Below are 27,787 nucleotides of genomic sequence, written 5' to 3'. Positions count from 1 at the left end.
GAGAAGAGGGAGAAGAGGGAGAAGAGGGAGAAGAGGGAGAAGAGGGAGAAGAGGGAGAAGAGGGAGAAGAGGGAGAAGAGGGAGAAGAGGAACAGACAGGGAGGAACCTTGGAGGGGAGGTGGTAAGTACCTAACACAGGCAGGTCTTGGCACTGGACCTACTCTGTCTACAAAAAAACACACCCTTTACGCTTCTCCCTCCCAGAAACTCTCTACACATTTTACCCTTAATGCATAGGGATTAGAGGCCATGCATTGTCAGTTGCTGAGGTCGGAGGCTTTGGAGTGGTTGTTGTTGTTTTGCTTCGGGCGACTGTAGGAGCGGTTTGAGTTGACGTGTACAGTGCTACACAATACCGAGAATTTGTTTCAAAAGCACACTCCCGAGAACTAATGTTGAGGGACGGGTTCCTGACTCTCTGTCAGAGGATTGAGTGGTACAGGTGGGGTAAGGGTGAGGCTTACCAGTTTGAGAGAGTACCGAGATTGATGCCTTTAACATGCGCAAATAGCTCACACACCGAAGAGAAGCTGCCTGAAACTCATATCCATCTGCATACCCAAGGCAGTTCCGACGGGTCCCTGGGGCATACGGCAGCATGGTGGTCTGGTTGGTGACAGGCTGTGGGACATAGGTGGCGTCGGGAAACTCAGTACCAGGGACGTAAGTAATGCTCTCGTCAGGCCCAATGTATCCTGGGTGTCCCGGGTACTGATCAATAGAGCCAACTGGCCGCACGCAGTATCTCTCATGAGCAAAAAGGTTCGTACAGTTGCCGTTGACTCCCTGGTTCAGAAAGAGGAAGTCTTCAAGGGTAATACCGTATTTGAGCAGGACAGTATTACAGTAGTCCCCTGGCTGTACAAGATAGTACTCGGCACAGCGTTCCGCGGTGCCTTCTGCCGCATCCGTTGGCACAGGCACCGCAGTCGCAGTTTCTGTCGGTGACGCCGTCATAGAAGGGATAGTGATAGGCGACCAGTCGCTATCCCCAGGAGGGGACAAACAGATGCTGTCACCAACAGAACGTTTGATATGTCTACAGCCATGCCCAAGGATAGGGTTCCCTGGTGTACGGTTAGTCCAAGCCAAAAGAGAGTAGGACGGAGGAGCACTGACAGGAAACCAGCTGAACTTCGGTCAGAAGATTCTTGCGAGCCAGATCTCTACACGTATCATTGGCACCAAGCGTATAGGTGGTACACTTGTTCTGGATACAAAGAGTGCCATCAACTGGAAAGCCCCAGCAGTATGCCGCAAGGGCTCCGCGATCTCTACTGTTACTGGATTGACACCCACCTTGCGGACATCGAAAACAGCGCGTCGGTATGGCATGGCCTCGCGACTGCCAGCTTCAAAAGTGCCTTCAATGGCCACCCTGACGGCAAATCCTGGCTGAAGTCCCTGGCCAGTGGAAAGATGAAGAATGCTAATTTGAAGTTTCTGAAAGAGCCTGGCACGCCTCATGGTCGGACTGGAATCTGGAGCAAGAGTAACTATAAGGATCTGTGGCTCGGTGGTGACGCTGGGCCGTTTTGAATCGAGGTTTATCTAGGCACGGGATGTATGTATCTTTGTGACATATCTCAGAGATGTACCTGGTTGAAGAACAAATACATGTAGACTGGAAATCCTGACAGACCGCAGAGACCCTAGGCCTTACAGTAGAGTGACCAGACAGCTTAGCTGCTTTCAGAGGCGAGCAGAAACGCGAAGGCTACGCAAGGCCACCTTAGATTGGCTAATGTGCTTCGGTCCAGGAAGACCCGAGGTCGTTCAAATCAGGTCAATCTTTTTGTTCCTTATTTCGGAGAGACCGTGACAGTTTGGTTGATGCCTTCTCTGAAAATTAAGCCATTGAGGTTCTCAGGATCCGGTTCAATAGGCTATAGATGATCCTTGGTCAACAGTCCTATAAAGATAGTCAAGAGCCCAGCATATTTCGGCCCCAATGTGACGTCAAAATTTACTCTCGCCTGAGACATACTTTATCAGATCTACAAGCACTAAACCGCCCAATAGCCTATTCAAACAAGGAAATCAGTCTCTACAGTCAGCAACGTAGGGCGCTATACAGCCTCGAACAGTGTATAAAGCGGAAGGTCGTTCACCTGCAGAAAAGACTGTATCATCTTCAGAATAGCAGCAACACAACAAACAACAAACCAAACGAACACTTCTGGCACTGTACCCTTCTGCAGCCGCCAACATGCGCTTCATACCTACCACCATCGCCACCGCTCTCCTAGCCTCAACCACCCTGGCCGAAGTCACCCTCCGAATCGGCTACGGCTTCGTCGTCGTGCCCACCCTCCCAGGCGGCGACCCAGGCGTCGGCTGCCCCCTCAGCGCGTCCGCCAAAAGCAGCGACGGAGGCAGTTACCCCCTTGAACCCCTCGACGGCCCCCAAGACGGCTGCCCAGCTGCAGACCTCGCTCTGTACTGTGATCGCTGGGGGTGCCCGTTTGACTTGGACCTGATCGATGCGCCTTTCCAGGCGACGGTTCAGTCGGACAATAAAGACGACAAGTCGATTACAGCTTCGCTGAGGGATATCAATGGGAAGGTGCAGGAAGTGAATTGTGCGTGGGATCCGGTCAAGGACTTTGAGGATGATAGTACGACGATTTATACAACTTGGGAGTGTCAGTTTGATCAGTTTTAGGCCGTGGGTGTTTGAGTTACCGAGCAAGGAGAGTAGTAAGAGGGGGTATACACTTAAGAAGCTCTAGTGATACCAGGTTCTTCACTTCTGCATACTACGTCAGGGAGTCGGTTCATGTACCTTGCTCAGTGCTCCTTGATCATGATATGTATGCAATGACATTCATTCATTACCTGGTAGGTCCGTGTACGTGCTGTGTCCGATCGAGATTAATTCTATCTAGAACTTATTTTATTGTCAAGTCTACATTGCTTCTTGAAATCTACAACTCGGGAGGGGCAATAATCTCCATAGGGCTGCCGCCCACCTACTAGCCCTAACCAGCCAACCGTCAACCAGTCAACCCACCAACGTATTCCGTCTGATAAGACACAAAAGTTCTGAGTTAATTAGTCCTCGCCTAGTGACAGAACCAGTCCCAAACTGTACATCGTTCCAGCAAAACCCCCAACGCCCAGCCGCTAAGTAGCACTAAGAAGCGGGTACCTGTAGGCGATGTAACTCCAACCAACGCCTCTCTTAAAGAGCCTCGCGCCCCGCGGATCGAACATCTTTTTTTGCCCTTTGCCGTCGACGCAATGTGGCTTTCCTTACTCCCTCTAGGCTTCAGCCTTGTGGCAAGCGGTATCCCCGGCGCTGCAGCCCAAGAGTGTGGAGGCTCCCTCATCGACTACGAAGAAATCCACTCGCAGGAAGACATAGACGCCATCACCGACAAATGCACGACTCTTCGATACGGATACCAAGTCACCACCAACTTTACTGGACCCTTTTCACTCCCTGGTATAGTGAATGTCTCTGAACTGATTGCCGGGTCTGATGGAAGCGGCCGCCTACTCGACATTCCTTCCTTTGAACTCCCAGATCTGGAGTACGCGAAAAGACTGTATCTTCAGTTGGGGGATAACCTGGAAACATTGTCCGCCCCGAAGCTCGTGTCTGCAGAGTCTCTCAGCGTCTACACCCCTGCGCATCTGGATGTCCTGGATGTCCCAGCCCTGAAGGAGGTTTATTATTTGACTTTGCGCGGCAATTTCTCCGAGTGAGTACATTTTTCTAGCGATTACTCTCATTCGGCCTGCTAATCGTCGCTCCCGTCAGTGTCACCTTCGGCGCCCTCGACACCGTCCACGACGAAATCTGGATCTCCAATAGACTACTCTCTGCGTCTCCTGACACCCTAGGTGAAACAAGTCTGAATATATCATTTCCCCTTGTTACCTCTGCTAGCGCAATCATCATTGGGGGAAAGACTTCCAGGTATAACCTGACTTATGACCCAACATTAAGAGATAGGCAACTAAAAAATGTACCCTTCATCGCAGCATCTCCTTCCCCGAACTCACCGAGCTCACCGACTCCTGGAACACGATTCCCGGCTACAGGGCATCGAACTTTACCCTCTGGGGAGAATCTTTACCGCTCGACCTTCCGCGTCTGGCGACAGTAGACGGGAATCTACTCGTTGCAGGCAATATTTCCTCGTCCGTTCCCCCAACCTCCTGCTTTATTACTAGCATATCACAATGCAGATAGTCGCTAACACTCAATTACAATCTCAGCCTCTCCCTCCCCGACCTCAGGTCTATAAAGGGAAACCTAACCATCAACGCCGGAGACCCGCTCTCCATTGAGCTCCCGTCGCTTTATGCCGCGAAGGTGATTGAGCTAACCGGGAAGATTGAGAGGTGAGTAGTCGTCCATCTAAAGCTAACTTTGAGGCGTAGTTTACTAACTGTCCTGACTCCTGTAGCGTCGACCTCCCAGCCCTCTTCGCTTTTGATCTTCTTCGTATCGACTCTGAACTGCCGCTTGACTGTGATGCGATTGTAGAGACGTATGCGAGCTCTACATTGCGGAATGAGGTTACCTGTGTTTCGGCTGAAGGAAGTGGAGGTGATGAGAGTGAGGATAATGAGGATGAGACGACCGACCAGGGTGGAGAAGGGTCAGAGACGGAATCATCTTCATCGGAAGGAAGCGACGAGGCTGCAAATGGAGACGCAGATGCGGAAGGAAGCACACCGGACAATGATAACGGGTCAACTACGCTCGCGCTAGATCTGAAGAGAGGTATCAGCGTTGCGGTTGCTACTTCCCTGCTCCTTGTTGGACTGGTGGAGGTGGTGTTTTAGATCTGGGACTTACTGATAGGTCGACGATGTATGATACCCCATAATCAATACATAACATTTTTAAACCTGTAATGAATCCGAAATCCGTAAAAGAGCCCGGAGCATAAGATTTAATGAATGAGCCAGGTTTGCAGAAACCCCAGCCCTATCTTGAATGGGTGCACTCAGCCCTATCGGCTCTATCGGTCTCCCTCTCCCCTCGGCCGGGGCGAACGCCAGGGCAGAAAGCTGCGAGAGAGCGGCTATATAAACCCTGGTTGACTCTTAAGCGTCCTCGAATAAATAAATTACTATCCGCTCCTTCTCCTTCAATCTATCTCAATCCTAATCTACTACTACGAATATGAAAATCCTCATCTGCGGCGCCGGCATAGCCGGCACAGCCCTAACCCTGCTCCTTTCCAACCTGAATAAGGATTCCAAGCACCAACTCAAAATCACCCTCCTCGAACGCGCCCCTTCCCTCCGAGACACAGGCCTACAAGTCGACCTCCGCGGCCCCGGAATCCAGGTCCTGCGCCGGATGGGTCTGGAAGAGGCCTTCCAGAAGGTAGCAGTGCAAGAACAGGGGTTGCGAATGGTTGATAGCAATTGGAAGAGCTGGGGGTATTTCCCTGCGAATAAGAGCGGGAAGGGACTGCAGAGCTTCACGAGTGAGTTTGAGATTATGAGGGGGGATTTCTGCCGGATGCTCTATGCGGGTTGTTTGGGTGGAGATGAGGTGGAGGTTAGGTTTGGGGTTTGGGTTACCCAGGTTAAGCAGAGGGAGAATGGGGATCGGGGTGTGGAGGTTGTTTTCTCAGATGGGAAGACGGAGGAATTCGATCTTGTGGTTGGGGCGGATGGGTTAGGGTCGAGAATGAGGAGGATGATGATGATGGGGTATGGTGTTGATGACGATGTTAACCCGGGGTATCATTCGCTCGGGGCCTACGCGGCGTATGGCACGGTTGCGCAGAAGATGAAGGAGGGAGAGAACTATGATGCTGTTGGGTTTATGGCAACGCGGAATCGGGGGGTGATGGTGCGGCGGCACAGGCCGGATGTTTACCAGGCATACGTCTTTTGCAGGACGGATGCCGCGGTGGAGTTGAACAGCTCGAGCAGCGTCAGGAGCGACAGTCTTGAAGAAGAGAAGAGAGCACTTGTGCAGGTGTTTAAGGGCACTGGTTGGAATGTCGAGAGAACTGTGCAAGGCCTCGTCGAAGCGGATGACTACTACCGCGAGCGCATCGGAGTCATCAAGCTGGATAGGTGGCATCAGGGCCGCGCTGTGCTTGTCGGCGATGCAGCGTACTGCCCTTCTGCTATGACGGGCATGGGTACGACATGTGGAATCGTCGGGGCGTACATCCTCGCAGGCGAGATTGCAAAGCACTGCTCCGGTGACCCAGGGGTGGTATCAGATGAGGCCATCACAGCTGCTTTGCAGGAGTACGAGAAGAAGCTGAGACCGTTCATGGACCAGGTTCAGAAAGGCCTGACGGACAGCGACAACTACATGGATAAATTCCCTAGCTCATCCTTGGGAATCGCTTTGGTTTACTATCTCTTTTGGATTTCGTCATTGCTGAGACTCGATGTGCTTGCTCGGTGGGTTCTGCGAGAGGATACCAAGGGATGGGCGCTCCCTGACTATCCTGAATTGGATCGAGGTATGGCGGACAGTTAAATCGTTACGCATGCAGTGTACTCCGTAGATTACAATTCTCAATATCACGCTCCTATCCACTCCGCAAGACCATCAGCATTTGCAAAATCAAAACCAAAGATCTCGTTATTCAACCCATCGAAATCCGAGTCGAAGTTAAAGTCAAGATCAGGCGGAGAGACCGGGTTTGACGCCCAGAACCCAGGATCCGAGCCAGGGACAACACCAGAAGCACTCGCAGCCACCTCTCTCAGTATGGCATGGCACTCATTCAAGCCCTCATGCATAGCCCTCGCGATAGCTTCGTCGACAGGCAACTCATCCAGAAGAGCCTCAGCCTGAGCTACCATCATCCTCGGCCACACATAAAGCTTGATATTCATATCACCGCAGAAGATCCTATCTCTCGCGTACTGTACCAAACGCCGAGCTTCTCGGAGCATCGATTCCCTGTGCGCGCGGTTGCGCCTTTTTGCGAAGATAGACGTTTCAGATTCGGGGGCGGGTACTATCTCGAGGAAGATGAGCAGTGCGCCGCGCGTGATAATGTCTCGGAACATGCCGCCTCCAGTGCAAAGCACGCGGTTGTAAGGTTCGTCCTCAAGAAGCGAGATCAGATCCAGAGTAGACTCCAAGGCGGCTTGTTGAAAGTACGCATATAGAGGGTTTGTTTTCGCCTTTACGGCGAATCGGTAGTGAAGGCACAATGTGAACCGACCCAGGAGGTGGCTGCAGAAGCTAGATGCAAATGTGCCGCTTGGAGTAGTCCGCGATATAGAGGCCGCGGCATCACGGCAAGCGTTGACTAGCTCATTTCCGAGCTCTAGCACCTGATCGTACGGTGTTTCTCCTAGCATTTCATTGATCGCTTTAGTAACTTGCAGCCGGAGCGGAAGGGCCTTTGCCAGTAAGTTCTGAAACGAGACTGTTTGGGTTGGTTCACCGTCTTCAGGATCAGCTGGCGGCTTGGTATTGTAGTCTCCGGTTGAGATCATCGGCGGCATTCCGGAATCCAACGCAGACTGTACGTTTATTTCTAGGATAGTATACCATAACCGCCTGCGAAGCCCCTTCTGCCGCACGTCCATGTTTCCGAGGAGGTCTGGGTCTTGATGTAATCCGACCTGCATCGCCATCCGCAGCAATGTGCCGGCCGAAGTCCAGACGAGGTCTGCGCCAATTTGGTTGACTTGACGAGCAAGGAGAAGCAGGCAGTGTACCTGTACCGCCCCAAGAGTGAACCTGTTCTTCTCGAGCGGCGCAGAGAGCCATGTCTGCGCAATATCGACGCACAGCCGCGACTTTATTGCCAAATCGCGACGGACATTCGCATCCGAGTGCAAAGGGCCAGCAATAGCCGTTACCAGTAGCAGTTGCACGGTTACTACGCTATCCGTGTGTTCTGGTCGAGCTCTGAACCGTTCATATCCCGCCATGAGTGACGGATGATCGAGTATCCCGTAACAAAACTCAAAGGTGTCAAAGTAGAGCTCGACCAGCTGCTCTAAGATCACCCGATCCGGTAAAATATGCTGGACATCCGGAGGTAGGCCCTTCCGACTTGGCCGTTGTCTCTTGATGATTCGAGCTAACTGCTTGCACTGAGCTACTGTCTCTGTGACTTCATTCTGCACACCCTCGTCGCTTCCTCGAAGGGTCTCAAAGGTTGCGCCGATCGGTTCGAAAGAGGGGAGTCCTTCCATCTACATACTTGTCAGCACAGAAGTGATAGTCTAGGAGAACATACAAGCGACATGGTATTCATCCAATGGCCGTGGCCAAACACCCTCGATTTCGATACCACGCCAGTGATTCTGCTGGACGGACCGGGGTCAGCGGGGGTGGCTGTATGGCGAGACTGCTCGAGCGCAACATGCTGCTGAGATTGCTGCTTATCGATTACCGCGACCCGTCGGTTCTTCTGGTAGATACAGTGCTCGACCAGGTTGAGAGCTCTACACGGGCCGCAGTGTGGCTTCGCGTGGTCGCAGCGGACTTTCCGGCGACGGCACTCTGTACAGGACAGCGATATGCGCTGACGCTTGCGAGGCCTAGATGAATCGGGCATATCGGGATTAGGAGTTGAAGCATGGCGAGCGGAAACTGGAGGGGAGGTTGAATGAGAAACAAAGTGTGCAGGTGGTCGGTGGTCGGGCGTATGCTCGGCCGTATCGGCTGGGTTGGACTGTCGCCGGAAGAAGCCTTGCTGGTGTCGAACAGACTTTAGTGTTCGTGGTTTCAGGTCATAGCCTTCTCGCTTTAAAGCTTGAAGAATTTCCCTGTCTGAGAGGCCAGCCTGATACATGAGAGCTTTGATTCGTTCATGAAGAGTGGTATCATGCCGTGCTGTCCGGTTGATCTTGTGGATACCCCAGGAGCTAAGGCGGGCCTTGATCGTACGCTCCCTGACCTCAATGCCGTATTCAGTACTTAGGATGGTGGCAATCTCTGGTGCTGGTGTGCCAGTCTGGTATAACTCAGAGATTTCTGCCTTATAAGGCTCCAGATCAATGGAAGGCCGTGGCATCTTGAGTGGTGTAGAGTAGGAGGAGAGAAAGATACCTAATTACGAGCTAACGCGGTCTACGATTTTGCCCTTTTGTCCCTTCAGGGGGCCGGACTCGGCTTTAATTATATCTCCGACTGGGGTGAGAAAGTCACGTGCACCAAGTCAGGGCTAATCTGGCCTTCAGTAGGGGACCATTTCACAACAACACCATCTCATTCAATTCAGATACAGCCTGAAGCTCTAAAGACTAATAAATAATAGAACGAGTGACTGAGATAAGATAGGATGCAATATGCATCTATCTACTCCCTGACAAACAAGCGGAGCACACAAGCACGCCCATCGATCCATCTCCCATTTCACGAGCATGACTGTAACACTACAAATCTCCTATCTCAGAGCTTAAGCCTTCAAGGGCTTCGCAACCCTTGCGCTGGAGACAAAAGTGTACTGCCCGACAACATTGCCATCGGAGTCCTTCTTAGGGGTACACAGGGTACCCGTCTCGTCAGAAGCACCGTCGCAGCCAGAGAGAGTACCATCAACGCAAGAGACAAGGGGAGTCCAAGCAATGTATCCGGTCTGGCCTTCCAGAACCTGGAAGGTGTAGGAAAGCGCAGTCGAGGTCGACTCCTCAAAGGTGATGCCGGTGGAGGCGGAGGCGACGCCGTAGGGGTCTCCGACGCTGAGAGAGAAGGAGGAGGACCGGCCGGTGGTCACGGTTTTGGAGATCTGAACGTCTGCGGGGCCAGTCACGACGTTGGAGACGGCTTGGTTGGAGCCGTAGCTGTCGTGGGCGGCTTCGGTGCTGTTTGACCTTTGCGTCAGTATATGTGCCCATTACTTGTGTGGAGATGGCATTGGCGGCTTACGTGGTCCAGGTTGAGCAGTCACGCTTCGCGACTGATCGGGACTCAAGCAGGTTGCCCTCGACTGGAATGCCGTTGAGGCTGGCTCCAACCCCACCGCATTCGCCGCAGCAGTGGGTGAGAGTCAGGGTGGTGGTCCACGCTTGACTACACGATTGTTAGTCAGTCACGTCTGGACAGAGTGGTGATGTACTTACCGGACACAAATTGCATTCTCAAATCGGCCAACAGCAACACCGCAGTCGATACCGGATCCGATGATGAACGCGCAGCCTGATTCCGGCTGGGGGACATCAAGGTAGACAATGTAGCCGCCCGCTGGGTTCAGCTCGTAGCCCCTAGTGAAGCTGTTAGAAAACGGCGTGCCAAGTACTTAAGGGAGGACCGGGTCTGACTTGTTATCAAGGTTGTCGACGGGAACGCTCCAGCAGTTGGGATAGTCCAGAGTGTCATGGTAGAGTGGGCAGCTGGACGAGCAGCTGGCGTCGGTACAGAAACCAATGTTGGCTGCGTTTGTGCCGATGACAGAGAGCACGGTGGCCACAGAGGCGAGGACGGAGGCGCGGAGAGTCACCATCTTGACTTGTTGATGCTGGCTTGGTGATGCTGGACTGGAGTCGATGCTTTGCTTTGCGGTGCTTGAGATGATGGATGGGTTTCTTCTGTTCGAACATCACGGCCTTTATATACCTTTGACGATGTGGAAGTGTACTCGGCTACCAGTATCAGTCTCCAGTTTCCTGTCCCTTGCCACTGACATCATGGTTAGTTGTCTGGTGTAGCTGTATACAACTGTAGATACTCACTCTCCAAGCCAAGCCGCCGTTAAGGTGATCAACAATGCAGAGAGCAGTTCGGCGGAGACTACAAAGTCAATTCCTTGTTTTCAGTGCCCTAAGTTGAAGTTGGGGGCCGTGGCAAGGTTCAATGCTGCAGCTTGTCACCCTCATGGTTGAGTAGGCGATTGTGTTTGGGCTGTCGATCAGCAGTATATCCACAGTACCTGAGACAAGGGTAAATGCTCCTTGATCGAGCGCCTGACGGAGTTGGTCCTGGCGAGAAGCACCAGGTGGACTAACAATTGACTCGTGCAGGTACCCCATAATCAGTGTTACTATCTGTGGTCCTCGTTTAATGGAATCATTTGGCCCTAGTCGTTTCGTAGCGTAGACTGATGCACGAGTATAAGTTCCATCCCCTCGCTTAGCTTTTCCTGATCTGGAACCATGTAGATCCCCTAAGGCATTCTTGTTACCTTTAGCTCTACATCTAGAGCTCTACACGGTCGTAAATCCTTCTCACAAGTAAACCAGAGTAGCAGATCCCTTAGCTTAATTACCTTCTTTGCCAGAGGAGAAATATGTTCTTCGTGGTAGAGCAGTCTAGGGAACAAACGTACGTTTAGGCCAGTACTACACTAAGCACCTACCTGCCCTGTGCATTATTGGCTTTGCTTCTCCATATATTGGCCCCCAAACCCCACATTCAAGGATTGTCTTCCTGAAGAACGCGCAGTGGGCGTGGCGTGGACTAAGAGCTGCCATGCCGGGATGAGCCCGTGGAGTTCCTGCAGCTTTGGTGCCAGTAAGCTATTTTCACTCAATATACATCGCTCAAAGTACTTAGTATCACCTTTGGATTTTGAGTCTTTTCGACAGCCAGATGCCACTTACATCACTATCATGACTTCAATACCACCTGCCGGATACGGAAAACTAAATCATCCACTTGGGCAGAGAAACCGCAAAGAAGTATCGCTCCGGAGAGCAAGCGAAATTAAGGGAGTACACCATAAGTCAGGATATACCCATGCTTAGACATGCTGCTGAAACGCAGAGCGCTCGGGAAGCGAAGTGATCTGTAAAGCCATACGGAACGTACGTGCACTAGGTCTGGTATTCCTCTTTCTGATCTTAATTCAGCGAAAGTACAGCTCAGCATTAACCTCTCGTTCTTCTAACATCTCTGTATTTCGTACATTATCTTACCTCCTCAAGGATAGCCAGTAGACCTTGGTCCATAGAACCACACTGACCGAAACCCCCTGGAATTGTAGGAATACCGTACCTAGTAATGATATCCCCCATTATCTTCTCCAGCACCCGCTGCCACTTAACAGCACTAGTTTCACCTCAAGCGCATTGTCAGTCTAGGCGAGTTCCACTCGTTTATCCGACGGACATTGACCGCCAACAGCAGCAGCGCCACAGACGCAACTGTTTCACTGTCATCTAAGTAGTAGCAGCCAGCCTCGCCACGGGTATTGTCGGCGATGTGTACTGTACTACTGTGTCTTATCGTTCTGTCAGGATCATGGGATCGGTCCTGGGTACCTGAGTCCAAATCAGGTCGGAAGAGGCAGGCTAAGTTCGAAGATGAACGCCACGCTTGGACATTCCCGCAGAGATGGAGGCAGAAACTATGGTAAGCATCTAAAATCCAGATCCGAGAGATAATTGAGCTCCTGTTCCTGTTTTGTTGCGCCGAGACCCAAGCGTTGCCTGATCGGGACGGCATCAGCATTGGGTAAGCATTTTTGTAACCCTATCCTGGGGCCGTGCCCACTGAGCTTGACTGTTTTCGATAGTAGTTGACTTGGCTTTGGTGAGGGTAATACAGGTAACAGACCCAGGCAGGATTTAATGTGCTTATGGTGATGTTCTCGTCGCTTTCTTGCAGAGCGAAAGAAAGTCAAAGGATGTTACTATTGATGTCAGTATGGTGAGTAGTGGAATACCTTGGCTGATATATCGAGGGCGCCACTTTGCAGGCCAATGAGAAGCCCTCGGGGTATGTATGAAAGCGGTTAAACTGATCGTCTCAGACGGAGAGCAGGGCAAGACCCACAGTAGCTAACTATGTCCGTCCCTTGGTGTAGATTCACAATGAGGGCAACACTGCTTGACTTGTGAAGCTATGCCTCTGTGCGTTAAACACAGTAGTCCTCTGTACTTTTTGACTCAAGTTTCTTGCCATCATGGCGCTGAAGCCACGGGAGTAGACAGATTGATCAAGACAAACCAGATTCAAGGGTATCTAAGTGCGGCCACTCAGACAGTCATGTCGGTCAGCTGCAACTCACATACGCTGAGCTACGATGCGCATACTAAAGAAGCAACACCATGGCTTCTTCAGTCGCCTCTACCCGGTAGCTCTTTTCGCAGAGCATAGACATGGGCAAGCCTTCAGAGCAGTGCCAGTACCGAAAGCCACCCACAATTTCAGTCATGAGTTATCTGCTTATGATCTCAAACGGTGACCCTCTACTACTCGCTGAGGTTGCCCCAGCCCCTTTATCAATCAATCAGCTGTCTTTATCTGAGCCACGCGCGTGCTCCTTCATCCTACCCCACCAACGTACCTCCGTCATGATATCTTATCCCCAGCTAGGAGTGGCGGCTGTTCTCTGCTATGATGTCCGATCTGCTACCCTGCCTATCCTCATCTCGGCTTTCCTACCCCCGATACTCTATCAATCTGTGTACATTACTACATAGTTCCTTACCCGGCTCGACTCGGTGGCTAGCCGACGATACAAGTGGCGTCCCGGATAAAAGCCCTGAGATCAGCAGAACGCCTCGCCGTCATTTTTCATTAGTCTCAGTACGGATTAAAAGCCGCCCGGGCGCTGTCTGAGTTATGCAATGCAATACAACCGTGATCGGCTCAGCTCTGCAGAAATCAGAAGGACTTTTCTCATTAGGTAGACGTACCAACTAATGCTATTGAGCGTGGAAGATGAGAATCCAAAGAAGAGATAGTTCTTCTGCGATTAAGCCCCTAGTTGTTTCCACTGCAGGCATTAGAGACTCGTATAGAGGTGTGTATATTTCTCCAATGCCCCAAACCGTCCTAAGCTAGGGCAATTTAGACCCCAAACTTCCCTCCCTCCGGCACCCCCAAGTACGGACACCCCTTCCAGTCACACGTATTCTGTTGAGCACCCATTAACCACTCCTCTCTTTGTATTATCGAACAAGCTAAAGAAAAACATACCTTATAAACCTCCGTCCCCCACCACTTGAACCCATCCGCTGCCCCCGTAAAGTACACCGTCAGAAAGATCACCACCCCGGCAACACCAACACTCGAATCCAGCGCAGCACTCAGCACGAAGTTATACTTGACCCACCATCCCTCGGCTCTCTTCCGTATGACCCATCCAAAGATCATAGCAACGAGAACCCAAGACCCGTAGTTCATTCCTGTCGCGGGAGGGAGGTAGTTCAATCCGCCGATGAAAAGAGGGATGTGAATATGTTTCAAAACTCCTCCCCACTTCTTCTCTCCTGTTCCGGTTTTGGTTCGACGAGCGAGGATATACATTGGTATGGGAAGGACAGCACCGATAACGAAGAAGTAGAGGAGGGCCGAGTAGTTATTCTCCGCAAAGTATCTGCGTGGCCCGATGGCGCCCCAGATGAGCGATGTGTTGAAGTGCGTGCTGGAGAATGGACACGTAAACCCGTTTGGGGCTTTGGATGTGCAGATATGGGGGATGTTAGCGAAAGACCAGGTTAGTACGCCGAGGGAGGAGAGGGTTCCGAAGAGGATGCCGGTTAGTTGGACGAGGAAGAGGGGGCGTGCGGGGATCTGTTAGTTCTAGTATTAATATTTGCCGTTGGAAAGATGGAATGGAGAAGGATCTAGGGTTACTGGGGGAGGGGAGACGAACATGGCAGTAGTGCGCCAATTTCATATCCTGGGCAAAGTACAGTCCCTTGATGGTTGTTATATAGCCGAGATCGAAGAACCAGATATTGGCGAGGACTTTGCCTTCGAAGATCAGGCCGGCGACGATGCGGCAGAAGATGTCGATGTTGATTTTGAGGTTTGCGGTGGCGTAGACCATTGCTAGCTGTAGCTTCTTATTAGGTTACCGATAAATTCTCGATGTGAGGGTAACAAACCGGAGGATAAAAGACTAGAGCCACGGCACAGGCAAGCAGCACACCATACCATCGCAGCTCGACGTCCCAGTATTCCACGGCGAAGATCGCGATGAAGAGCGATAGGCCGCAGCAGATGAGATACCACCACATTGGTACCTCATTAGTATCGACATTGTCGGTTTTGTCATTGCCGTCTTGACCTTTCCGTGAAAAACCCTGAAGGGACTGCATGAGGAGCTGCGGAATCCTCCTCGCCCCGGTCATCATAACTTCGTGATGCTCGAGAATGACCCAGACAAGAAGAGAGGTAAGCGTAGCGAACGACAGTCCGAACATATTCAAGGCGTAAGTCACGGGCATGTATACCTGCTACACGTTAGCGACTTATAGATCCAGTATGAGACGCAAAGACTACCGGCGAATACTCCTCATACTTGGCCACATCAAGCTTATATCCTGAGGCAGCATTGACAATTCTCGAAACATTATACACAACCCCAGTATTATCAAACACCTTGGAACTCTGAAAAGGTAGATACGCCGTATTCCAGACATTGGTATAATAGAACGCCACCGCTACGATCCAGATCCAGAAGACAAGGCCGCCGAAGACGTTAAATACCGCCCAGGTTGGAACGAGCAGTGGTGATCCGACGTAGGAAATCTGACTCCCTATACTTCTGTTAATTGAATTCCTGAATGTAGAAATAGTAAAAACAAACAGTCAAGCGTAATAGGAAGCAACCCCATCCCACTCTTCATTCCGAAGACCTGATTGACAACGGCAGAATCAGGCTTGATCCAGCACGGAAAGTTGAAATTGCTGAGTGCTGGGAAGATCAGGTCTGGGAACCAGTACCAGCAGAAGGAGACGCAGAAGGTCAAGGTGAAGAAGGCGTAGCGAGAGATTTTCCACGTGTCGTACCTATGCTCGTCAGTCTCATCTAAAGGAAAAGCCCAAATACAAATATTAATGCCTACCGGGCCTGTACATCCTTCTGCCCGGTCCCATGCAAGGTCGAAACCAGAGCCGTGACCCCGAGCACACCGGGCCAAACCAGCTCTCTCGGCTTAACCGCAATCCCAGCAAACAATCCCGCAAGACAGAACCCAATCAAGAATGTGGCAAGCGTGATCATGAACTTGAACCCGAAAACTGTGGGATAGCCGTAGAACATTTGCTGTTCGGTCAGCACATCCGCACCCAGCCGGACATAGACACTCAGATTCGACATGATATAGATCAAGACATGTTCTTTTGTATTGAAAGGGCCTGGATTGAGGTTGAATGACCATGGCCCTAGCGGTATATTCCAGCTCGGAATGGTCTTCTCCCAGAGCTTGCCAAGCGGGTATGCGAGTAACAGAGCTACCGAGGCGGATATGGTCAAGGACGGGGTGCGGAGGGTATAAAGGGTGTTGAGGCCGCTGGCAACGACGCAGAAAAGGATGCCGAGCACCCACATTCGGAGAGTGAGAATCGGTTCGGTGGGATCATTTTCGGAGAGACCGATGCCGGCGGCGCGGAAGATGTTGTCGAGGGGGTCGGGTTCGGTGGGGACGGTCTGTTCTTGGATTTCTACCTTTTTGGTCTCCGCCATTGTGATATTCGCCATGAGGGAAAGATTGATAAGACAAGGACGTACCGCGAGGAAAAGATCAGATTAAGTAGGATCTGATAAATATGCCGTGCTAACCGCCAGCTGACGCAGCGTGACATACTTCAGCCCTATAAGGCTAACCAAGGGGGGTGGGTCCATCAAAGCTTGGGAACGCTTATCTTGGAAAACGTGTCTGCCTACTTGGTGGATCTGATAACAACGGACTATCTCTTTTCTTCTCAGGATTACGGAGATTCTCTTGATATGTCCATCCAATAGAATGGAAATCTTCTTGTTCAGGTGTCATAATAATTACCAAAGCGAGGCCTAGACAAACGGACAATGTCGGCTGTCGCAGCCACGACAGAACTTTCCCTTGCAATCAGATAGCAATGGGAAGGAAGGTTTCTGTTCACCAGGTCACAGAAAACATGATCAAGCTAATTCCCTCACCACTATCCGACAGGAAGACCGTCACCTACTAGCCTTTCTCCCCCGTGGATACGTACATGTATGGTTGGTGCAGACTGACATACCAACTATAGAAAGGTTCTCCCCTTTCAATGTCCCTATAAGAGTCAAGACGGCTGCTACCACAGCTCCGAGTTAAGTAAAGAGCATGAGAAATGCAAGCATCTCTTATCAAAGAAGCCAGAGCTACCACTGCCCAGCTGTGCAAGGCAGATATTGTCAGGCACATGCCCGGTTCTGCTTTACTTGTGCTATGGAATCCAAACAGGTCCGACTAGGCTTTTCTGTGGATTACTAAAATAGCCGGTGCGTCGTAAAGATCACCGGAGAGGAGATAATGAGAGAGGAGAATACAATTACATGACTCGATACCAATGAGACAGTGCGATCTGATGCTATCCACTAGCAGCAGTACTCTGATTGTACACCTTGTTTGTGGAACTTAAAAGCGCCACATATGTATTATTGTGCTTTCAGGTATCCGGGGCCATACTCAGACCCGTCCTTTCTGATATCTAGATTAATTGCACATTCAAAATCGCCTGAAGAAGTAATGACCCAGAGCAATGATGTCAAGCAACCCCCCCTGTTTGCTAGCTAAGGCAGGGATTGCAAAATTGCTTTTTCAGACAGCCAGCTGGCGGCCTTCAACCCCGCTCCATCGACCCAGCATCTCTCAACTCACATCTTCTGCTCATTCAGACAAGATGGCATGTTGGGAGACCCTGAAGGGCCTTTTTAGATCAGGCAAATCGAAAACCAAAGCAGGTGACACCGACAGGGTAACAGTTAGTACCGACTGTGCTTAAGCCAGACAGGAACGATCAGGCTGACCTTCTTGGCATAGCTACAGCAGGTCGCTCCAGCTCCTCCCGCTACCGGTAGACATAAACCTCAAGAGATCTCTCGAGTTGTTGAGGAGCATCTCGCCGAAGAAAACCAATCTTTTCGAGATGAATCCGCTATCTCTTGCGCCCCCGAGTCTGAAGGCAAGGGCAAAAAACAAGAGGCTCGCCGCGATGAGCCAATCGAGACGAACATCGAGAAACCCCTCACCCAGGAGGAGAAAAATGAAGTCACCAAGCGAATTAACGATAGATCATTGAAGAATAGTCTCTGGGAGGAAGCTTACAGCCGAGTAGAGGATGACATGGGCGAGGACAAGGTGGCTACAGTCGTCCAGCTTCTGTCAGAAGGGGAGATGATTGAAGTAAGCACAGATAATAGCCAGGGCAAATTCAACAAAAGGACCAATGAGCGCAAGCTGGAGAAACTCCAGGAGCTTGTCTCCTCGAAGCTAGATTCGATATACAACGCAAGGCTGGTGGTCAAAGGTATAGTCATGAGAGATCAGGTAAACGAGATCTTCTGCACGACCAGAATGTTCAAGGATGCCATTACAGCAGCTGTGAGTGCAGCGCCTCATGCAGCACTTGCGTGGGGCTGTGCCGCAGGACTCTCGCAGGTGGGTTCATTTAAGCCTGATATGTGCGAGGTTAACATTTGATCGTAGTTGCTAGGTAATGCACTTACACAGACTGATAATGCTAAAGACGGGCTGGGGATTACCTCTAACGTTCTGGTCCGTCGTCGTGTTATGGAAGCGACGCCTCTGATCTCCGGTGACCCTGTAGAATAGGTAACTAATACAACATATACTTTGTGTACAGATTGAATCCAGAGCTTGTCGCGGCTATTAGAAAAAAAACCACGGATTTATACGCAAAGATTCTAGCGTATCAGTTCTCTCTAGCGGTGCATTGCTCTCGTCGCGCCCTGGGTCGTCTATTGAGAAACGCTGTCTTGAGGTATGATTGGGAGGTTATGTATAAGGCCATCGAAGAAGCGGAAAAGGCCATCGACTCGGATATTCGAGTGCTAGATTAGACGACAGCGAGAATCATTGACAATGGGATACCTGCAATTCAGGAGGCTCAGGATTATATGTCGAAGCAAGTCAATGCAGTCCGCGAGGGTATCGAAGTAGGAGACACACCCAACACTAGCGGATTCGCAAGCAAATTTTTACAGTACCTTGCCCTGAACAACAACTTGCCCAAAGTCGAATATGCTGCCTTTGATACTTACAGAAAAGATGCCCCCCCTCCGTCTTATTGCCACGTGAAGACTCGAAGAGACATTCTTCGTAAGATCTGGATATGGGGACATGGAAATAACTTGTCTTCTGTTCACTCCTGACGGCCGCAAGTTGGTCTCCACTGCCCAGTATGAACATGCAGTACGTATATGGGATCTCCTTGACCTGTCAACACCGTCACTGAAGAACCACTTTGAACCCTGCTTCGATGTGATTGTGTCCCCGAGCGGTCACAAAATCTGGATCGGGTACGAGAGGGAGCCTAAAGTGTGGGACATTGCCACTGGGGAACAGCAGGACATTCCGTTCAAAGAACCGAGGATCCGATTCCTCCCTCCCACCTTCTCCCCCGACGACAAGTACCTGGTGGCGTTTGATGCAACTGCTAAACGCTTCATGGTTTACAATGGGCATATAGAAATTAGGGATCTAGCGACCGGAGAAGTAAGTACAAAGTCAACTGTTCACGGGGAGTCTATTTATGCTTTGTCTTTCTCGCCAGATGGTACTCGAATAGCATCACGAACTTCTGACTCTGTCGGGATAGTGGACATGGAAAGAAAAGAACGAGGTACGCTATTCTGGAAATACAAAACACATTTGGAACGTACGATCTTCATAGACTGGGACAAGCTGGGATACTACACCGTGGATGAGAAGAAATGGGTCACTTACAACGGAGAGAGGCTTTTAGCCCTCCCAATTGACTTCTGGCCCCAATGGATCGTTGCTATCTCCGCCAGCTCTCTTCTCCTACAATGCGAAGATAATAGCCTTACGGTCCTGCAATTCTCCCAGGAGCCGGACTGGAAGGATCTATAGACTTTCTACATCTCCTACATAGTATTTAATTGGGACAGAATGTGAATATCAGATCAATCTCTACACACTATTCTCTTCCAAGTTGGATTTTCTAAGTTTATATGTGAGACTTTGAGCTCGATGAGATCTCAAATCCAGTCTAGTCCCGCATTGAAAGTACAGAGTGCGCACAAATACAATCTTCCCCCCGTACCTATGACCAGAAAACGAGAAATGAGTCAGAGTCAGAGTCACAGTCAGCCGAGTTCTGACAAAGTCTCGAGCTTCCAAGGACCAAGGGGCTCAAATCTCTGCCCAGACCCAACGCTATTGAAGAACTAGTTCGCGCATAAATAGCAGGAGAATGCGCCGCAATCAAACCCAAGCTCCAAGCACCAATAATAGCAGCGAGTGCGGTGGAGGCTCCGGGCCGCAAATGCTACTCTAATTTCCGGTTCCTGGTGGCTGAGAGCATGGTTGGCTGCTAATTCGAGCCTATCCTTAGCGATGCCGCTAAGATAACCACTAATTACTTCAATCTTGTAGCCTCAATCCTGAATTTGAGTGCTTTCGTTGATTCAAATATCCTGCTTGCTGCTTTCTCACCTTCGGCCTCGATACATTTTATCCAGTTCTGTCGTTCCTGAGATTCGATCACTCGTTGATATCCACACTCTTTAAAGTCAGTCAGTCAGTCAGATCAACTACTCGTCACTCTTTACATATTCAATCCAGAACCAAGCAACTACTCTCACCAAAATGCATACTCTCACCCCCCTCTCCCTCCTCGCCCTCACCCACCTCGCAACCGCAGCCTGCACCGGCATCCACAGCTTCACAGCCTGCGCCGACAACATCGTGCACTGGTTCGACCCCAACACAGGCGAAGTCTGCGACCCGCTCGACTGCGGCGGCGGCCGCGCACCCGTAAAATACGACGTCCCCGGTTGTGATGCGTACACAGGGACGGAGGTCTACAACCCTACCACCTCGATTCTGTCCTGCTGGACGCCGGCGACGGCAAGTGCGACTACCACGACGGAGTCTGTGTCTGAGACTGCGTCTGTGTCTGTTTCTGTTCATGATGCGGTGGCGGTTGTGACGGGTACTGAGGATGGGGATGATGATGCTACGGTGCCTACTACTTCCGCTACGGTTTCGACTTCGACTACTTTAATTAGCGCTGCCACTCCTTCGACTACTCCTGCGCCGACTTCTTCTCCTGCTTCTACGAGCCCGACGCAGACTGGAACTGAGACTGAGACTCCCAGCGATCCTGAGCATACCGGTGCGGCTGCTGGGTTGCACATCTCCGGTGGGTCGTTGATGGCTGGAGTTGTGGCGATTCTGGGGATGGTTAATCTCGTTTGAATGCCATATTCTTTATGGTCTTTGTGTGTATAATACTTCAACTGGTCGAAGGTCTGTTCATGTATGATAAATGTAGTGCGCAAGGTGACATTAATGCTCCCGCAGATTCTCAGATGGAATGCTTTACGTCTGTAAACCTTCTAAGGGCAAGAACATAGTCTCATGTAGTTTCAGAGATCTACCGTAATGTTTACTAAATTCAAGTAGTTCTGTAGAGCAAGCTTAGATCCCTCTCCTTCTAAAACCGCCGCAAATTGTTGAGAGATCTTCCGCTTCTACCGGAATTTCACTCTCAACGCTCCCCGAACTCTTCCTCAAAATCATCCGCTTGTTCCACCCCAGAAGCCGGCACATGATCCTCTCCTCCAATCTGCTCTCCACACTGAGGACACCTTGCCAGCTCCATTGGCATCCCGCAGTCGCCCACCGTGAACTAGAGGAACGTCAGTACTGTTATTTTTCTAGAGACCCGTCCAAGAATATTTCGACCTACCGGATGCCGGAATGGCAATAATACCAATGTCCCGTCTCCAAGAATTCTGCATCCATAGCTTGGTAGATCTGTTGTTTTTCTTCGGCCGTTAGAGAGCTGTAGAATATGCCCCCATTGCAGAATCTTTTGGCGTCGGTGAGAAGCGTTGCATAGCGCTCGAGGGTGCCTGGGTACTGGGAGAATAGCCTTTCGCATTTGGCCAGTTTCTCCAGGATTTGGGTTGGTGGTACTACCGGTGTCGAGATCGAGCGCTGGATAGGACATTCCGGGCTAGTATGGGTGTTATTGTACAACAATCGAGAGAATAAGGCCTCATAAATGATGCCCTGCACCTGCTCAGCGATAAATCTGTCCTTGACACTGGCTTCTACTAATATGCGGCATCGATCCAGCAGATCTGGAAGATCATTGGTGAGTCTATCACGGAACAGAGCACGGACTGTGGCGGGGACTGTGGTATTTTGTCGGATCTTGTCGTAGTCCGAGAGTATAGCCCAATTCAGCTGTAAGAATAGACAGTTGCCGCGCAGCTCAAACCCAGTAAGAACTGCTGCTTCATCGAGCGGAGCCAGAGTGGTGAGCTCGGCGTTGTCATCGCAGTCCATGCGAGCTCTAGCTGCTGTCGAAGCTATAAGCGCATTTACCCTGCAAAAGGGTTGCTCTATCTTCCCCACGCTGTTGATGAACTGCTTGATCCGTCTTCGAATTTGAGTGTCTTTGGTGTTGTAGGCTTCCACCGCTTGTCTAGTTTCACCAACCCCTAAAGCATCTCCGCCATTCTGCAATCCCCACTGGCTGACAAACTTGCTTCGTTCATCCTCCAATTCCTCGATTCGCGACACTACAGCCTGGTATAAATTGGTGTAGTCCTGGTTAGCCTTTGTGGTAAATCGTTTTGTTGATTCGTGAAGCAGTGCGGTTTTGACGATCCGATTATAGCGATGGATATTCCTCAAGGGCCGACGACACTCTGGGCAAGCCGAGGGCCTGGAGTTGGCAACCCCCGAATTGCCTGGTCTCGGCCGAAGTAGAGTTCCGGTGCTGGGATCAATCTCGTAGTGCCTCTCTAGCTCCATGATGCTATCCATCGTAGAACGCGTATAGAAATGGCCACATGAGAGGAAGATAATCGGATCCTGGCTGGTATCCACATCTTTGTAAGTCTGCATTTCAAGGAATTCAACGCACCGCTGAAGCGCTTGAGAACCACCGCATTCATGGCACAGCTTAGCATCGGGGCATGTTTCTCCACAAGTTCCCGGGCAGGTATGCCCACAGCTCAATGCTTTGTTACAAGGGTTGTTGCAAGGCAGGATATTGCAAGGGACAGCGCACGGCAACTCACAGGAATCCTCGCTATGACTACAGCGCCACCCACATGACTCGGCGCAGAGTGGACAAGGCTCACTGCATTTACGCGGGCACCTGCTATGCTCGCAGCGAACCTCGCATGGTAGCCGGCAAGGGTGGCACGGAGATCCAGCGTGGCAAGGCTGCATACAAGTATGTTCACATGTCGTGAACGATCTTCCGCAGAGCGTCTTGCAGGACCCATGATCTACCACATCCGAACTGTGGCAGCTCCAACACTCGTTTTCGCAGGCATGTCCGCATGCACGAGGAGACCCACACGGGATGCAGCATCTAATTGTCGTGATGTCTCGAGAGCAACGAGCTTGGACGCTGTGGCCACACCTAGGTAATTTCTTGGTGATGATCTTTTTGCAATCAAGAGACGCAATATCTCCCATATCTTGGCACCGTACATGCGCTTTGTGCCCACATGGCAGGAAAACGTCGGGAATGACTTCAAGGCAGTCTCCACAGTGCTCGGAACACCTCTTCCGACAGGCATGCCCACACTTTCTTGGCCGCGTACATACCTCTATACACTTGACGTTGTTATGTAGCCTCGTTGAATGGCATTTGAAGGTACAGGAATGCCCACACTCCAGTCTTAATCCACACTGGCTGGAGCAACCACCTTCTGGAGCGTACTTTGAAAAGTCCTCCGGCGTGGAGACACAGATGTAAGCATCGAGGTGCCGCGGACACTGTAACTCTAATTGAGGACCGATGCTCCGGCTATCTTCCAGCATTTGTATTACCGAACCCCACATAGGAACTTCGCATGATGTCCGGGCGTTACCGATGATGTACATACCGTGCCTTGCCCGGCTATGATACAATAGCCCGTTAATGAGAGATCTTTCTCACAGCATGGACAAGAGAACAACGTACCTTAACAGAACATTTATTCTATTTGGGGTCTTGAGGAATCCGCAGTTTCTAAATCGATTGCTTTGGACCAGCGAGATGATTACAACAACAGCTTCCTCACCCTATGCAATGCGTCAACCAGATGGCCCTCTCTTAAGTGCTGCCGAAGCGCGTGCAGAATTCTCACCTGAAAGCTATCCACTGTTGCCATACGGACCTGATCTAGCAGTGACCTTTGTGCACAAATCTATTGTTATTCCTCGTTGCAGTCTGACCTCCTTCGTCGTCAAAGTCGTTAAGGTCCACCTGGTCAGGCTCGCTGATAACGAGGTCGACAATGTTCTCCCGCATTTCTTTCAGGAGGCGCAATTGACTGATGTACGGCGTCAAGACAGCGATGTCACCTGGCTTGTACTTCCCTTGGCGACACAGATGGCTCACTAGAGCGGTTACCATCTCAGCTTCAGCCCGGTTTGTCTTGCTTTGCATCGGGTCTTCAGGATCACTGGGATCTTCAATGTTCTCATGGTCTAGCCAGAACAGTCTTTGTTTGACTCCCGCAATCTTGGGGTATTCGTGGGTGATAGAATGGTCTTGGAGGTTCGGGTAAAGATCTCGACGAATAAGCGAGGAAATCGATGGGTGCATTCGTCTTTGGAGATCCAGCTGTGTGATGGGGAACTTGAAGACTCGTTCTTGATCTGTAGAGTGCCCTCCACTCTCGAGTGATATCTTCATGTTGGCCAGCCGCTCAAATAAAGACTCATCCAGATTGTACTTGGGTGATCCACCGCCGGGATCCAAAGAGAGCTCCAGACGTGATATACGGGGACGTAATTGAAGATGGTCCCCAATCAGTATAGCATGCTCAACGGATGGAAGTAATGCAGTTAGGAAGTGAGATTCTAGAACTTCTCCCGCCTCTTCACATATAAGAACCTTCGCTTGCATTCTGCGTAGCAAGTCAATGTTGTTGGCTAAACCAGTTGTAGTGACCCCTACTACATCCACCTGGTCGAATATTTGAGCATCGGCCTGAGTGAAGTATGCAGTGTGTTGTTGTTTCTCGCCCGCTTGAGCTTGCAGCAAGTCTTCCAGCTCCTGTAGCTGGTGGTTTGTGCCGCAAGAATAGCAGTACTGGTACACGAGGAAACGTTCTTTGTTGGTCAAAGACCATGCCGGTACAGCAAACAATTGATCAATCGAACGCTCCGTGCCATCTCCGCTCATGTCTCCAGGGCCATTGCCACTGATCCAGGCTTCTAATTTCTTCAATGGCTCTGAATGTCCTTCGGTGATCTGGGATTCGAAGTCGCGATATCTAGATTTCAAGAACCTGTGCACTGTAGCCAGATAGCCTTGTGTTAATCTGGCAAATTGGTTCTATCTGTGCTGCCAGGCTTTCAAGCCGGTCCTTGCTTGCGCCAATACATCTTCCCTGCCCGATTATTCGAGGTATCTTCTGGCGTTTCTTGTATGCATCGAGTGACAGTGATTCCAAGTCTTCTGACTGGCTTCGAGAACCATTCCGAACAATTCGAGAGACTCCAGTCTTCTTAAGTTCAGTAAGAAACTGATCCAGAGCATGGTTTGTGTAACAACTGTATCATATAAGCCAGGGTCAAAAGGTATGCGGATCAAATCGCTCGTCACACGCATAATATGGGTCCTAGGGTCAATTGGTCCTTGTTACTTAACAGGCATCTCGCAATTTGGATCCCGACATATGACTTTCCTGTACCCGGTGGGCCCTGGGTTAGCGAAATCTCGTGTGTCAGTGCTGAAACCAAGGCTCTCGCCTGGCCAGGGTCCAGGGATGAAAAATGTTCGAGTCGCCCAGAGACCGCTTGCAAGTCCATCCAAAGTGATAAACCAATATGTGCGAAGTTTGTTTTCGTGATCGCGGACAGATCGAGGGTAGCATTTTTCAAGTAGAACGGAGGCGGGACGCATAGGTTGATACCAATATCAAGCGAGCCCTTCCCGCCACATGTCAACCACTGCCTGAATGGGAGAAGCATAGGCTTCTTGTTCAAGGATTGAAGGCATCGCAGAATCCCCTCAAATTGATTATACTGCACCGCTGGAAACTCTACCAGTAGCAGCGGCTTATCAAGCCCTTTTTGATTGTCATTCTTCATGTCTATCAGACCAGAGAGGTCGCGTTTCGTTGGCGTGCTTGGACAACGAAGGGTAACCATTGCCCATCCTCTGCTGCTGACCACGTCCTTCACATCCGTCGACCCCTCTATCGGGTTTGTCTCCCGCTTGGAAATCTGAAGGAAAACCACTTTGATATCATCTTCGACTGGCGCGTCCACTAGGGCCACCAGCCCGCCACCTTCCCTTAGAGCACGGCAATTAATCCAATGTTTTCTTCGCTGAGAAATACTCATTCTTTTGGCTCGCTTTATTTGATCAAACTCGATTTCAACCTCTAGACCTCTCATTCCGCTCGCTCTGAACAGTCGAATCTGAGCTCCGTAGTAGATGCGCATCGGCGTTGGGCTTTCGTTACGAATCAACTTGCGTTTAGCTCCCCAGTCATCGGAGGTAATTGTTTCCCAGTGATTCACGACCATACGAACAGCATCCCGAAGCAATCCCGCAGTATCCTCGCGTAACAGTCGAAATTGGCTGTCAAGAAGTCGGCTAATCCCTTTCTGGTGGTGGCTGTTTACCGATTGATGAGCATCTTTGGTCGGGAGAAAATCGTCCCGTAGACTTTGGATCTCAGATACTGTGGGCAGTATTCGAATATTCTCTATCAATGCGTGATCGTTATCATGTCGTGGATCAAAGTGCGATAGATCGCCCAGAAAATCCACAGGTTCGCTCTTGTCTATGTGCGGAACAGAAGGGGCCTGTTCCATTGCCGTGAGGATTGCGAGTTCGTCCCCCATGTCAAGGAAATCAATAACCTTTCGTAGATCCTCATAACCCTGCGAGAAATGATCAACTTCATCGTTGGCGGCCGTGCTCTTCTCGGACATGTAGTGTTGATTTAGCCTCGTTGCAATGTCTCTGAACCCGGTCTGTAGCGCCGCACCCTGGTTGACGGTCACGGTTTGAAGCAGTGCCTTGGCCACTAACACTAACTGACTCAGGCGGCTGATGGCATCGTCTTCCTGATTCTTTAGCGTGGAATCGTGCAAAATACCGTCCAGGCAGTCCATCGCCATCTGAAAAAAGGACACTGCCCTAGCACCATGAAGCCCATAAATGACGTTGTAGATTGTCCCGATAGCCTGTTCAAGTGCCAGCGATTTCAAAAGCCTCTTATCGGTGATCAAGCGCAAGAACAAGAGACAATGAGGGTCAAACATCGGGGTAGTAACGCTGTACTGCACTGTAAACTTGGTCTCAACGATTCGTCGCACTCGTGCAAGGCCACTTTCTGTCGCGAGAGACCTTATTAAAGCCTGCCTAGATTGCTCAGATGAAGTGACAGCTGAGATAGTGGTTGTGAGGAAATCTTTCAGCTCTGAAGGTGATTCTTGCGTCTCGGCAAAGGTAGGGCCGCGATACGGCAATTTCAGTCTTGGGGATGCTCTGTTACCACATAGAATGATTAGTAGAGCAATCTGTATAGCTTTCGGCAGCTAACCTAAGATGTCTTCCATTAGAACCTGCTTTTGCCGCGTCGATGGCCGTCTCCTCCAGTGGAACTGCTATTGTCAGGATCGGCAGCATTATAAACCTCATGAAGCTTATTCTGGTTAGCATTGCTGTAACCGCTCCGTCTGCCTTGCTGGCTGCAGTTCTTCCCCAGTTCACAGCTCATCTCACGCCGGTGGGGAGCAGAATCGGGGAATCTTATCATAAACACCAGAGTACGAGACTGCCAGATATTATCGGAGGCAATAATAATGCGTCAAGAGCGAGACAGATGACTGTTGCAAGTTTCAAGATGGTGGGAAGAAGGGGATGATAGTGGCTGGTTCCTTCGAAGCAAGTGAGAGAGAGGTGAACAACTCGGAGGCAGTCTGTAAGGCAGGTGCAACCACTAA

The 27,787-nt window shown here is 50.6% G+C and overlaps 10 protein-coding genes across 10 annotated transcripts; 5 read left to right on the top strand and 5 right to left on the bottom strand.

The window, feature by feature from the left end:
* Positions 1 to 346: 346 nt before the first annotated feature.
* On the bottom strand, positions 347 to 1,468 carry BJY04DRAFT_214189 (LysM peptidoglycan-binding domain-containing protein; the record flags this gene model as incomplete). Its single annotated transcript, XM_073715148.1, has 4 exons — positions 347 to 411; positions 466 to 1,068; positions 1,121 to 1,211; positions 1,301 to 1,468. The coding sequence occupies 4 exons, from the start codon at positions 1,466 to 1,468 to the stop codon at positions 347 to 349; spliced, it is 927 nt and encodes a 308-aa protein (XP_073575811.1).
* Positions 1,469 to 3,237: 1,769 nt separating this feature from the next.
* On the top strand, positions 3,238 to 4,940 carry BJY04DRAFT_179656 (uncharacterized protein). The gene is made up of 5 exons (XM_073709936.1): positions 3,238 to 3,708; positions 3,768 to 3,926; positions 3,992 to 4,150; positions 4,229 to 4,354; positions 4,420 to 4,940. The coding sequence occupies exons 1-5, from the start codon at positions 3,245 to 3,247 to the stop codon at positions 4,799 to 4,801; spliced, it is 1,290 nt and encodes a 429-aa protein (XP_073575810.1). The 5' UTR covers positions 3,238 to 3,244; the 3' UTR covers positions 4,802 to 4,940.
* Positions 4,941 to 5,107: 167 nt separating this feature from the next.
* Positions 5,108 to 6,984, top strand: BJY04DRAFT_230204 (putative FAD-binding monooxygenase). The gene has a single exon (XM_073719234.1). The coding sequence runs from the start codon at positions 5,145 to 5,147 to the stop codon at positions 6,471 to 6,473; it is 1,329 nt and encodes a 442-aa protein (XP_073575809.1). The 5' UTR covers positions 5,108 to 5,144; the 3' UTR covers positions 6,474 to 6,984.
* BJY04DRAFT_230200 (putative C6 transcription factor) lies at positions 6,384 to 8,520 on the bottom strand (the record flags this gene model as incomplete). The annotated part of the gene is made up of 2 exons (XM_073719233.1): positions 6,384 to 8,155; positions 8,200 to 8,520. 2 exons carry the CDS (start codon positions 8,518 to 8,520, stop codon positions 6,518 to 6,520), a joined length of 1,959 nt encoding a protein of 652 aa, XP_073575808.1. The 3' UTR covers positions 6,384 to 6,517.
* Positions 8,521 to 9,363: 843 nt separating this feature from the next.
* BJY04DRAFT_214185 (uncharacterized protein) lies at positions 9,364 to 10,407 on the bottom strand (the record flags this gene model as incomplete). The annotated part of the gene is made up of 4 exons (XM_073715147.1): positions 9,364 to 9,769; positions 9,834 to 9,977; positions 10,028 to 10,168; positions 10,226 to 10,407. 4 exons carry the CDS (start codon positions 10,405 to 10,407, stop codon positions 9,364 to 9,366), a joined length of 873 nt encoding a protein of 290 aa, XP_073575807.1.
* Positions 10,408 to 13,697: 3,290 nt separating this feature from the next.
* BJY04DRAFT_214184 (OPT oligopeptide transporter protein-domain-containing protein) lies at positions 13,698 to 16,323 on the bottom strand (the record flags this gene model as incomplete). The annotated part of the gene is made up of 7 exons (XM_073715146.1): positions 13,698 to 13,763; positions 13,827 to 14,423; positions 14,506 to 14,688; positions 14,741 to 15,088; positions 15,138 to 15,394; positions 15,445 to 15,647; positions 15,704 to 16,323. The coding sequence occupies 7 exons, from the start codon at positions 16,321 to 16,323 to the stop codon at positions 13,698 to 13,700; spliced, it is 2,274 nt and encodes a 757-aa protein (XP_073575806.1).
* Positions 16,324 to 17,501: 1,178 nt separating this feature from the next.
* BJY04DRAFT_214183 (uncharacterized protein) lies at positions 17,502 to 18,433 on the top strand (the record flags this gene model as incomplete). The annotated part of the gene is made up of 3 exons (XM_073715145.1): positions 17,502 to 17,582; positions 17,642 to 18,259; positions 18,308 to 18,433. 3 exons carry the CDS (start codon positions 17,502 to 17,504, stop codon positions 18,431 to 18,433), a joined length of 825 nt encoding a protein of 274 aa, XP_073575805.1.
* A 528-nt stretch (positions 18,434 to 18,961) lies between these two features.
* BJY04DRAFT_214182 (WD40 repeat domain-containing protein) lies at positions 18,962 to 19,714 on the top strand (the record flags this gene model as incomplete). Its single annotated transcript, XM_073715144.1, has 1 exon — positions 18,962 to 19,714. The coding sequence occupies one exon, from the start codon at positions 18,962 to 18,964 to the stop codon at positions 19,712 to 19,714; it is 753 nt and encodes a 250-aa protein (XP_073575804.1).
* Positions 19,715 to 20,259: 545 nt separating this feature from the next.
* On the top strand, positions 20,260 to 21,183 carry BJY04DRAFT_179649 (uncharacterized protein). Its single transcript, XM_073709935.1, has one exon. The coding sequence runs from the start codon at positions 20,453 to 20,455 to the stop codon at positions 21,062 to 21,064; it is 612 nt and encodes a 203-aa protein (XP_073575803.1). The 5' UTR covers positions 20,260 to 20,452; the 3' UTR covers positions 21,065 to 21,183.
* Positions 21,184 to 21,553: 370 nt separating this feature from the next.
* Positions 21,554 to 27,600, bottom strand: BJY04DRAFT_230198 (uncharacterized protein; the record flags this gene model as incomplete). The annotated part of the gene is made up of 9 exons (XM_073719232.1): positions 21,554 to 21,786; positions 21,820 to 23,682; positions 23,722 to 23,735; positions 23,799 to 23,899; positions 23,965 to 23,978; positions 24,011 to 25,076; positions 25,114 to 25,378; positions 25,431 to 27,329; positions 27,407 to 27,600. 9 exons carry the CDS (start codon positions 27,598 to 27,600, stop codon positions 21,554 to 21,556), a joined length of 5,649 nt encoding a protein of 1,882 aa, XP_073575802.1.
* Positions 27,601 to 27,787: the final 187 nt, after the last annotated feature.

Source organism: Aspergillus karnatakaensis (genome assembly GCF_047715665.1).
Source record: "Aspergillus karnatakaensis strain CBS 102800 unplaced genomic scaffold BJY04scaffold_5, whole genome shotgun sequence".
In the NCBI taxonomy this organism is placed as follows: Eukaryota; Fungi; Ascomycota; class Eurotiomycetes; order Eurotiales; family Aspergillaceae; genus Aspergillus; species Aspergillus karnatakaensis.
Note: the sequence above shows the minus strand (reverse complement) of the source record. Positions and strands in the feature narration are given on the sequence as shown.

What these genes read in the sequence shown, in the direction of transcription:
- BJY04DRAFT_179656 (XM_073709936.1), top strand. Translation starts at nt 3,245, where the DNA reads ATGTGGCTTTCCTTACTCCCTCTAGGCTTCAGCCTTGTGGCAAGCGGT. An exon ending in ATTGGGGGAAAGACTTCCAG is followed by an intron (nt 3,927 to 3,991) that starts GTATAACCTGAC and finishes CCTTCATCGCAG; the next exon opens with CATCTCCTTCCCCGAACTCA. An exon ending in GTTGCAGGCAATATTTCCTC is followed by an intron (nt 4,151 to 4,228) that starts GTCCGTTCCCCC and finishes TTACAATCTCAG; the next exon opens with CCTCTCCCTCCCCGACCTCA.
- BJY04DRAFT_230204 (XM_073719234.1), top strand. Translation starts at nt 5,145, where the DNA reads ATGAAAATCCTCATCTGCGGCGCCGGCATAGCCGGCACAGCCCTAACC.
- BJY04DRAFT_179649 (XM_073709935.1), top strand. Translation starts at nt 20,453, where the DNA reads ATGCATACTCTCACCCCCCTCTCCCTCCTCGCCCTCACCCACCTCGCA.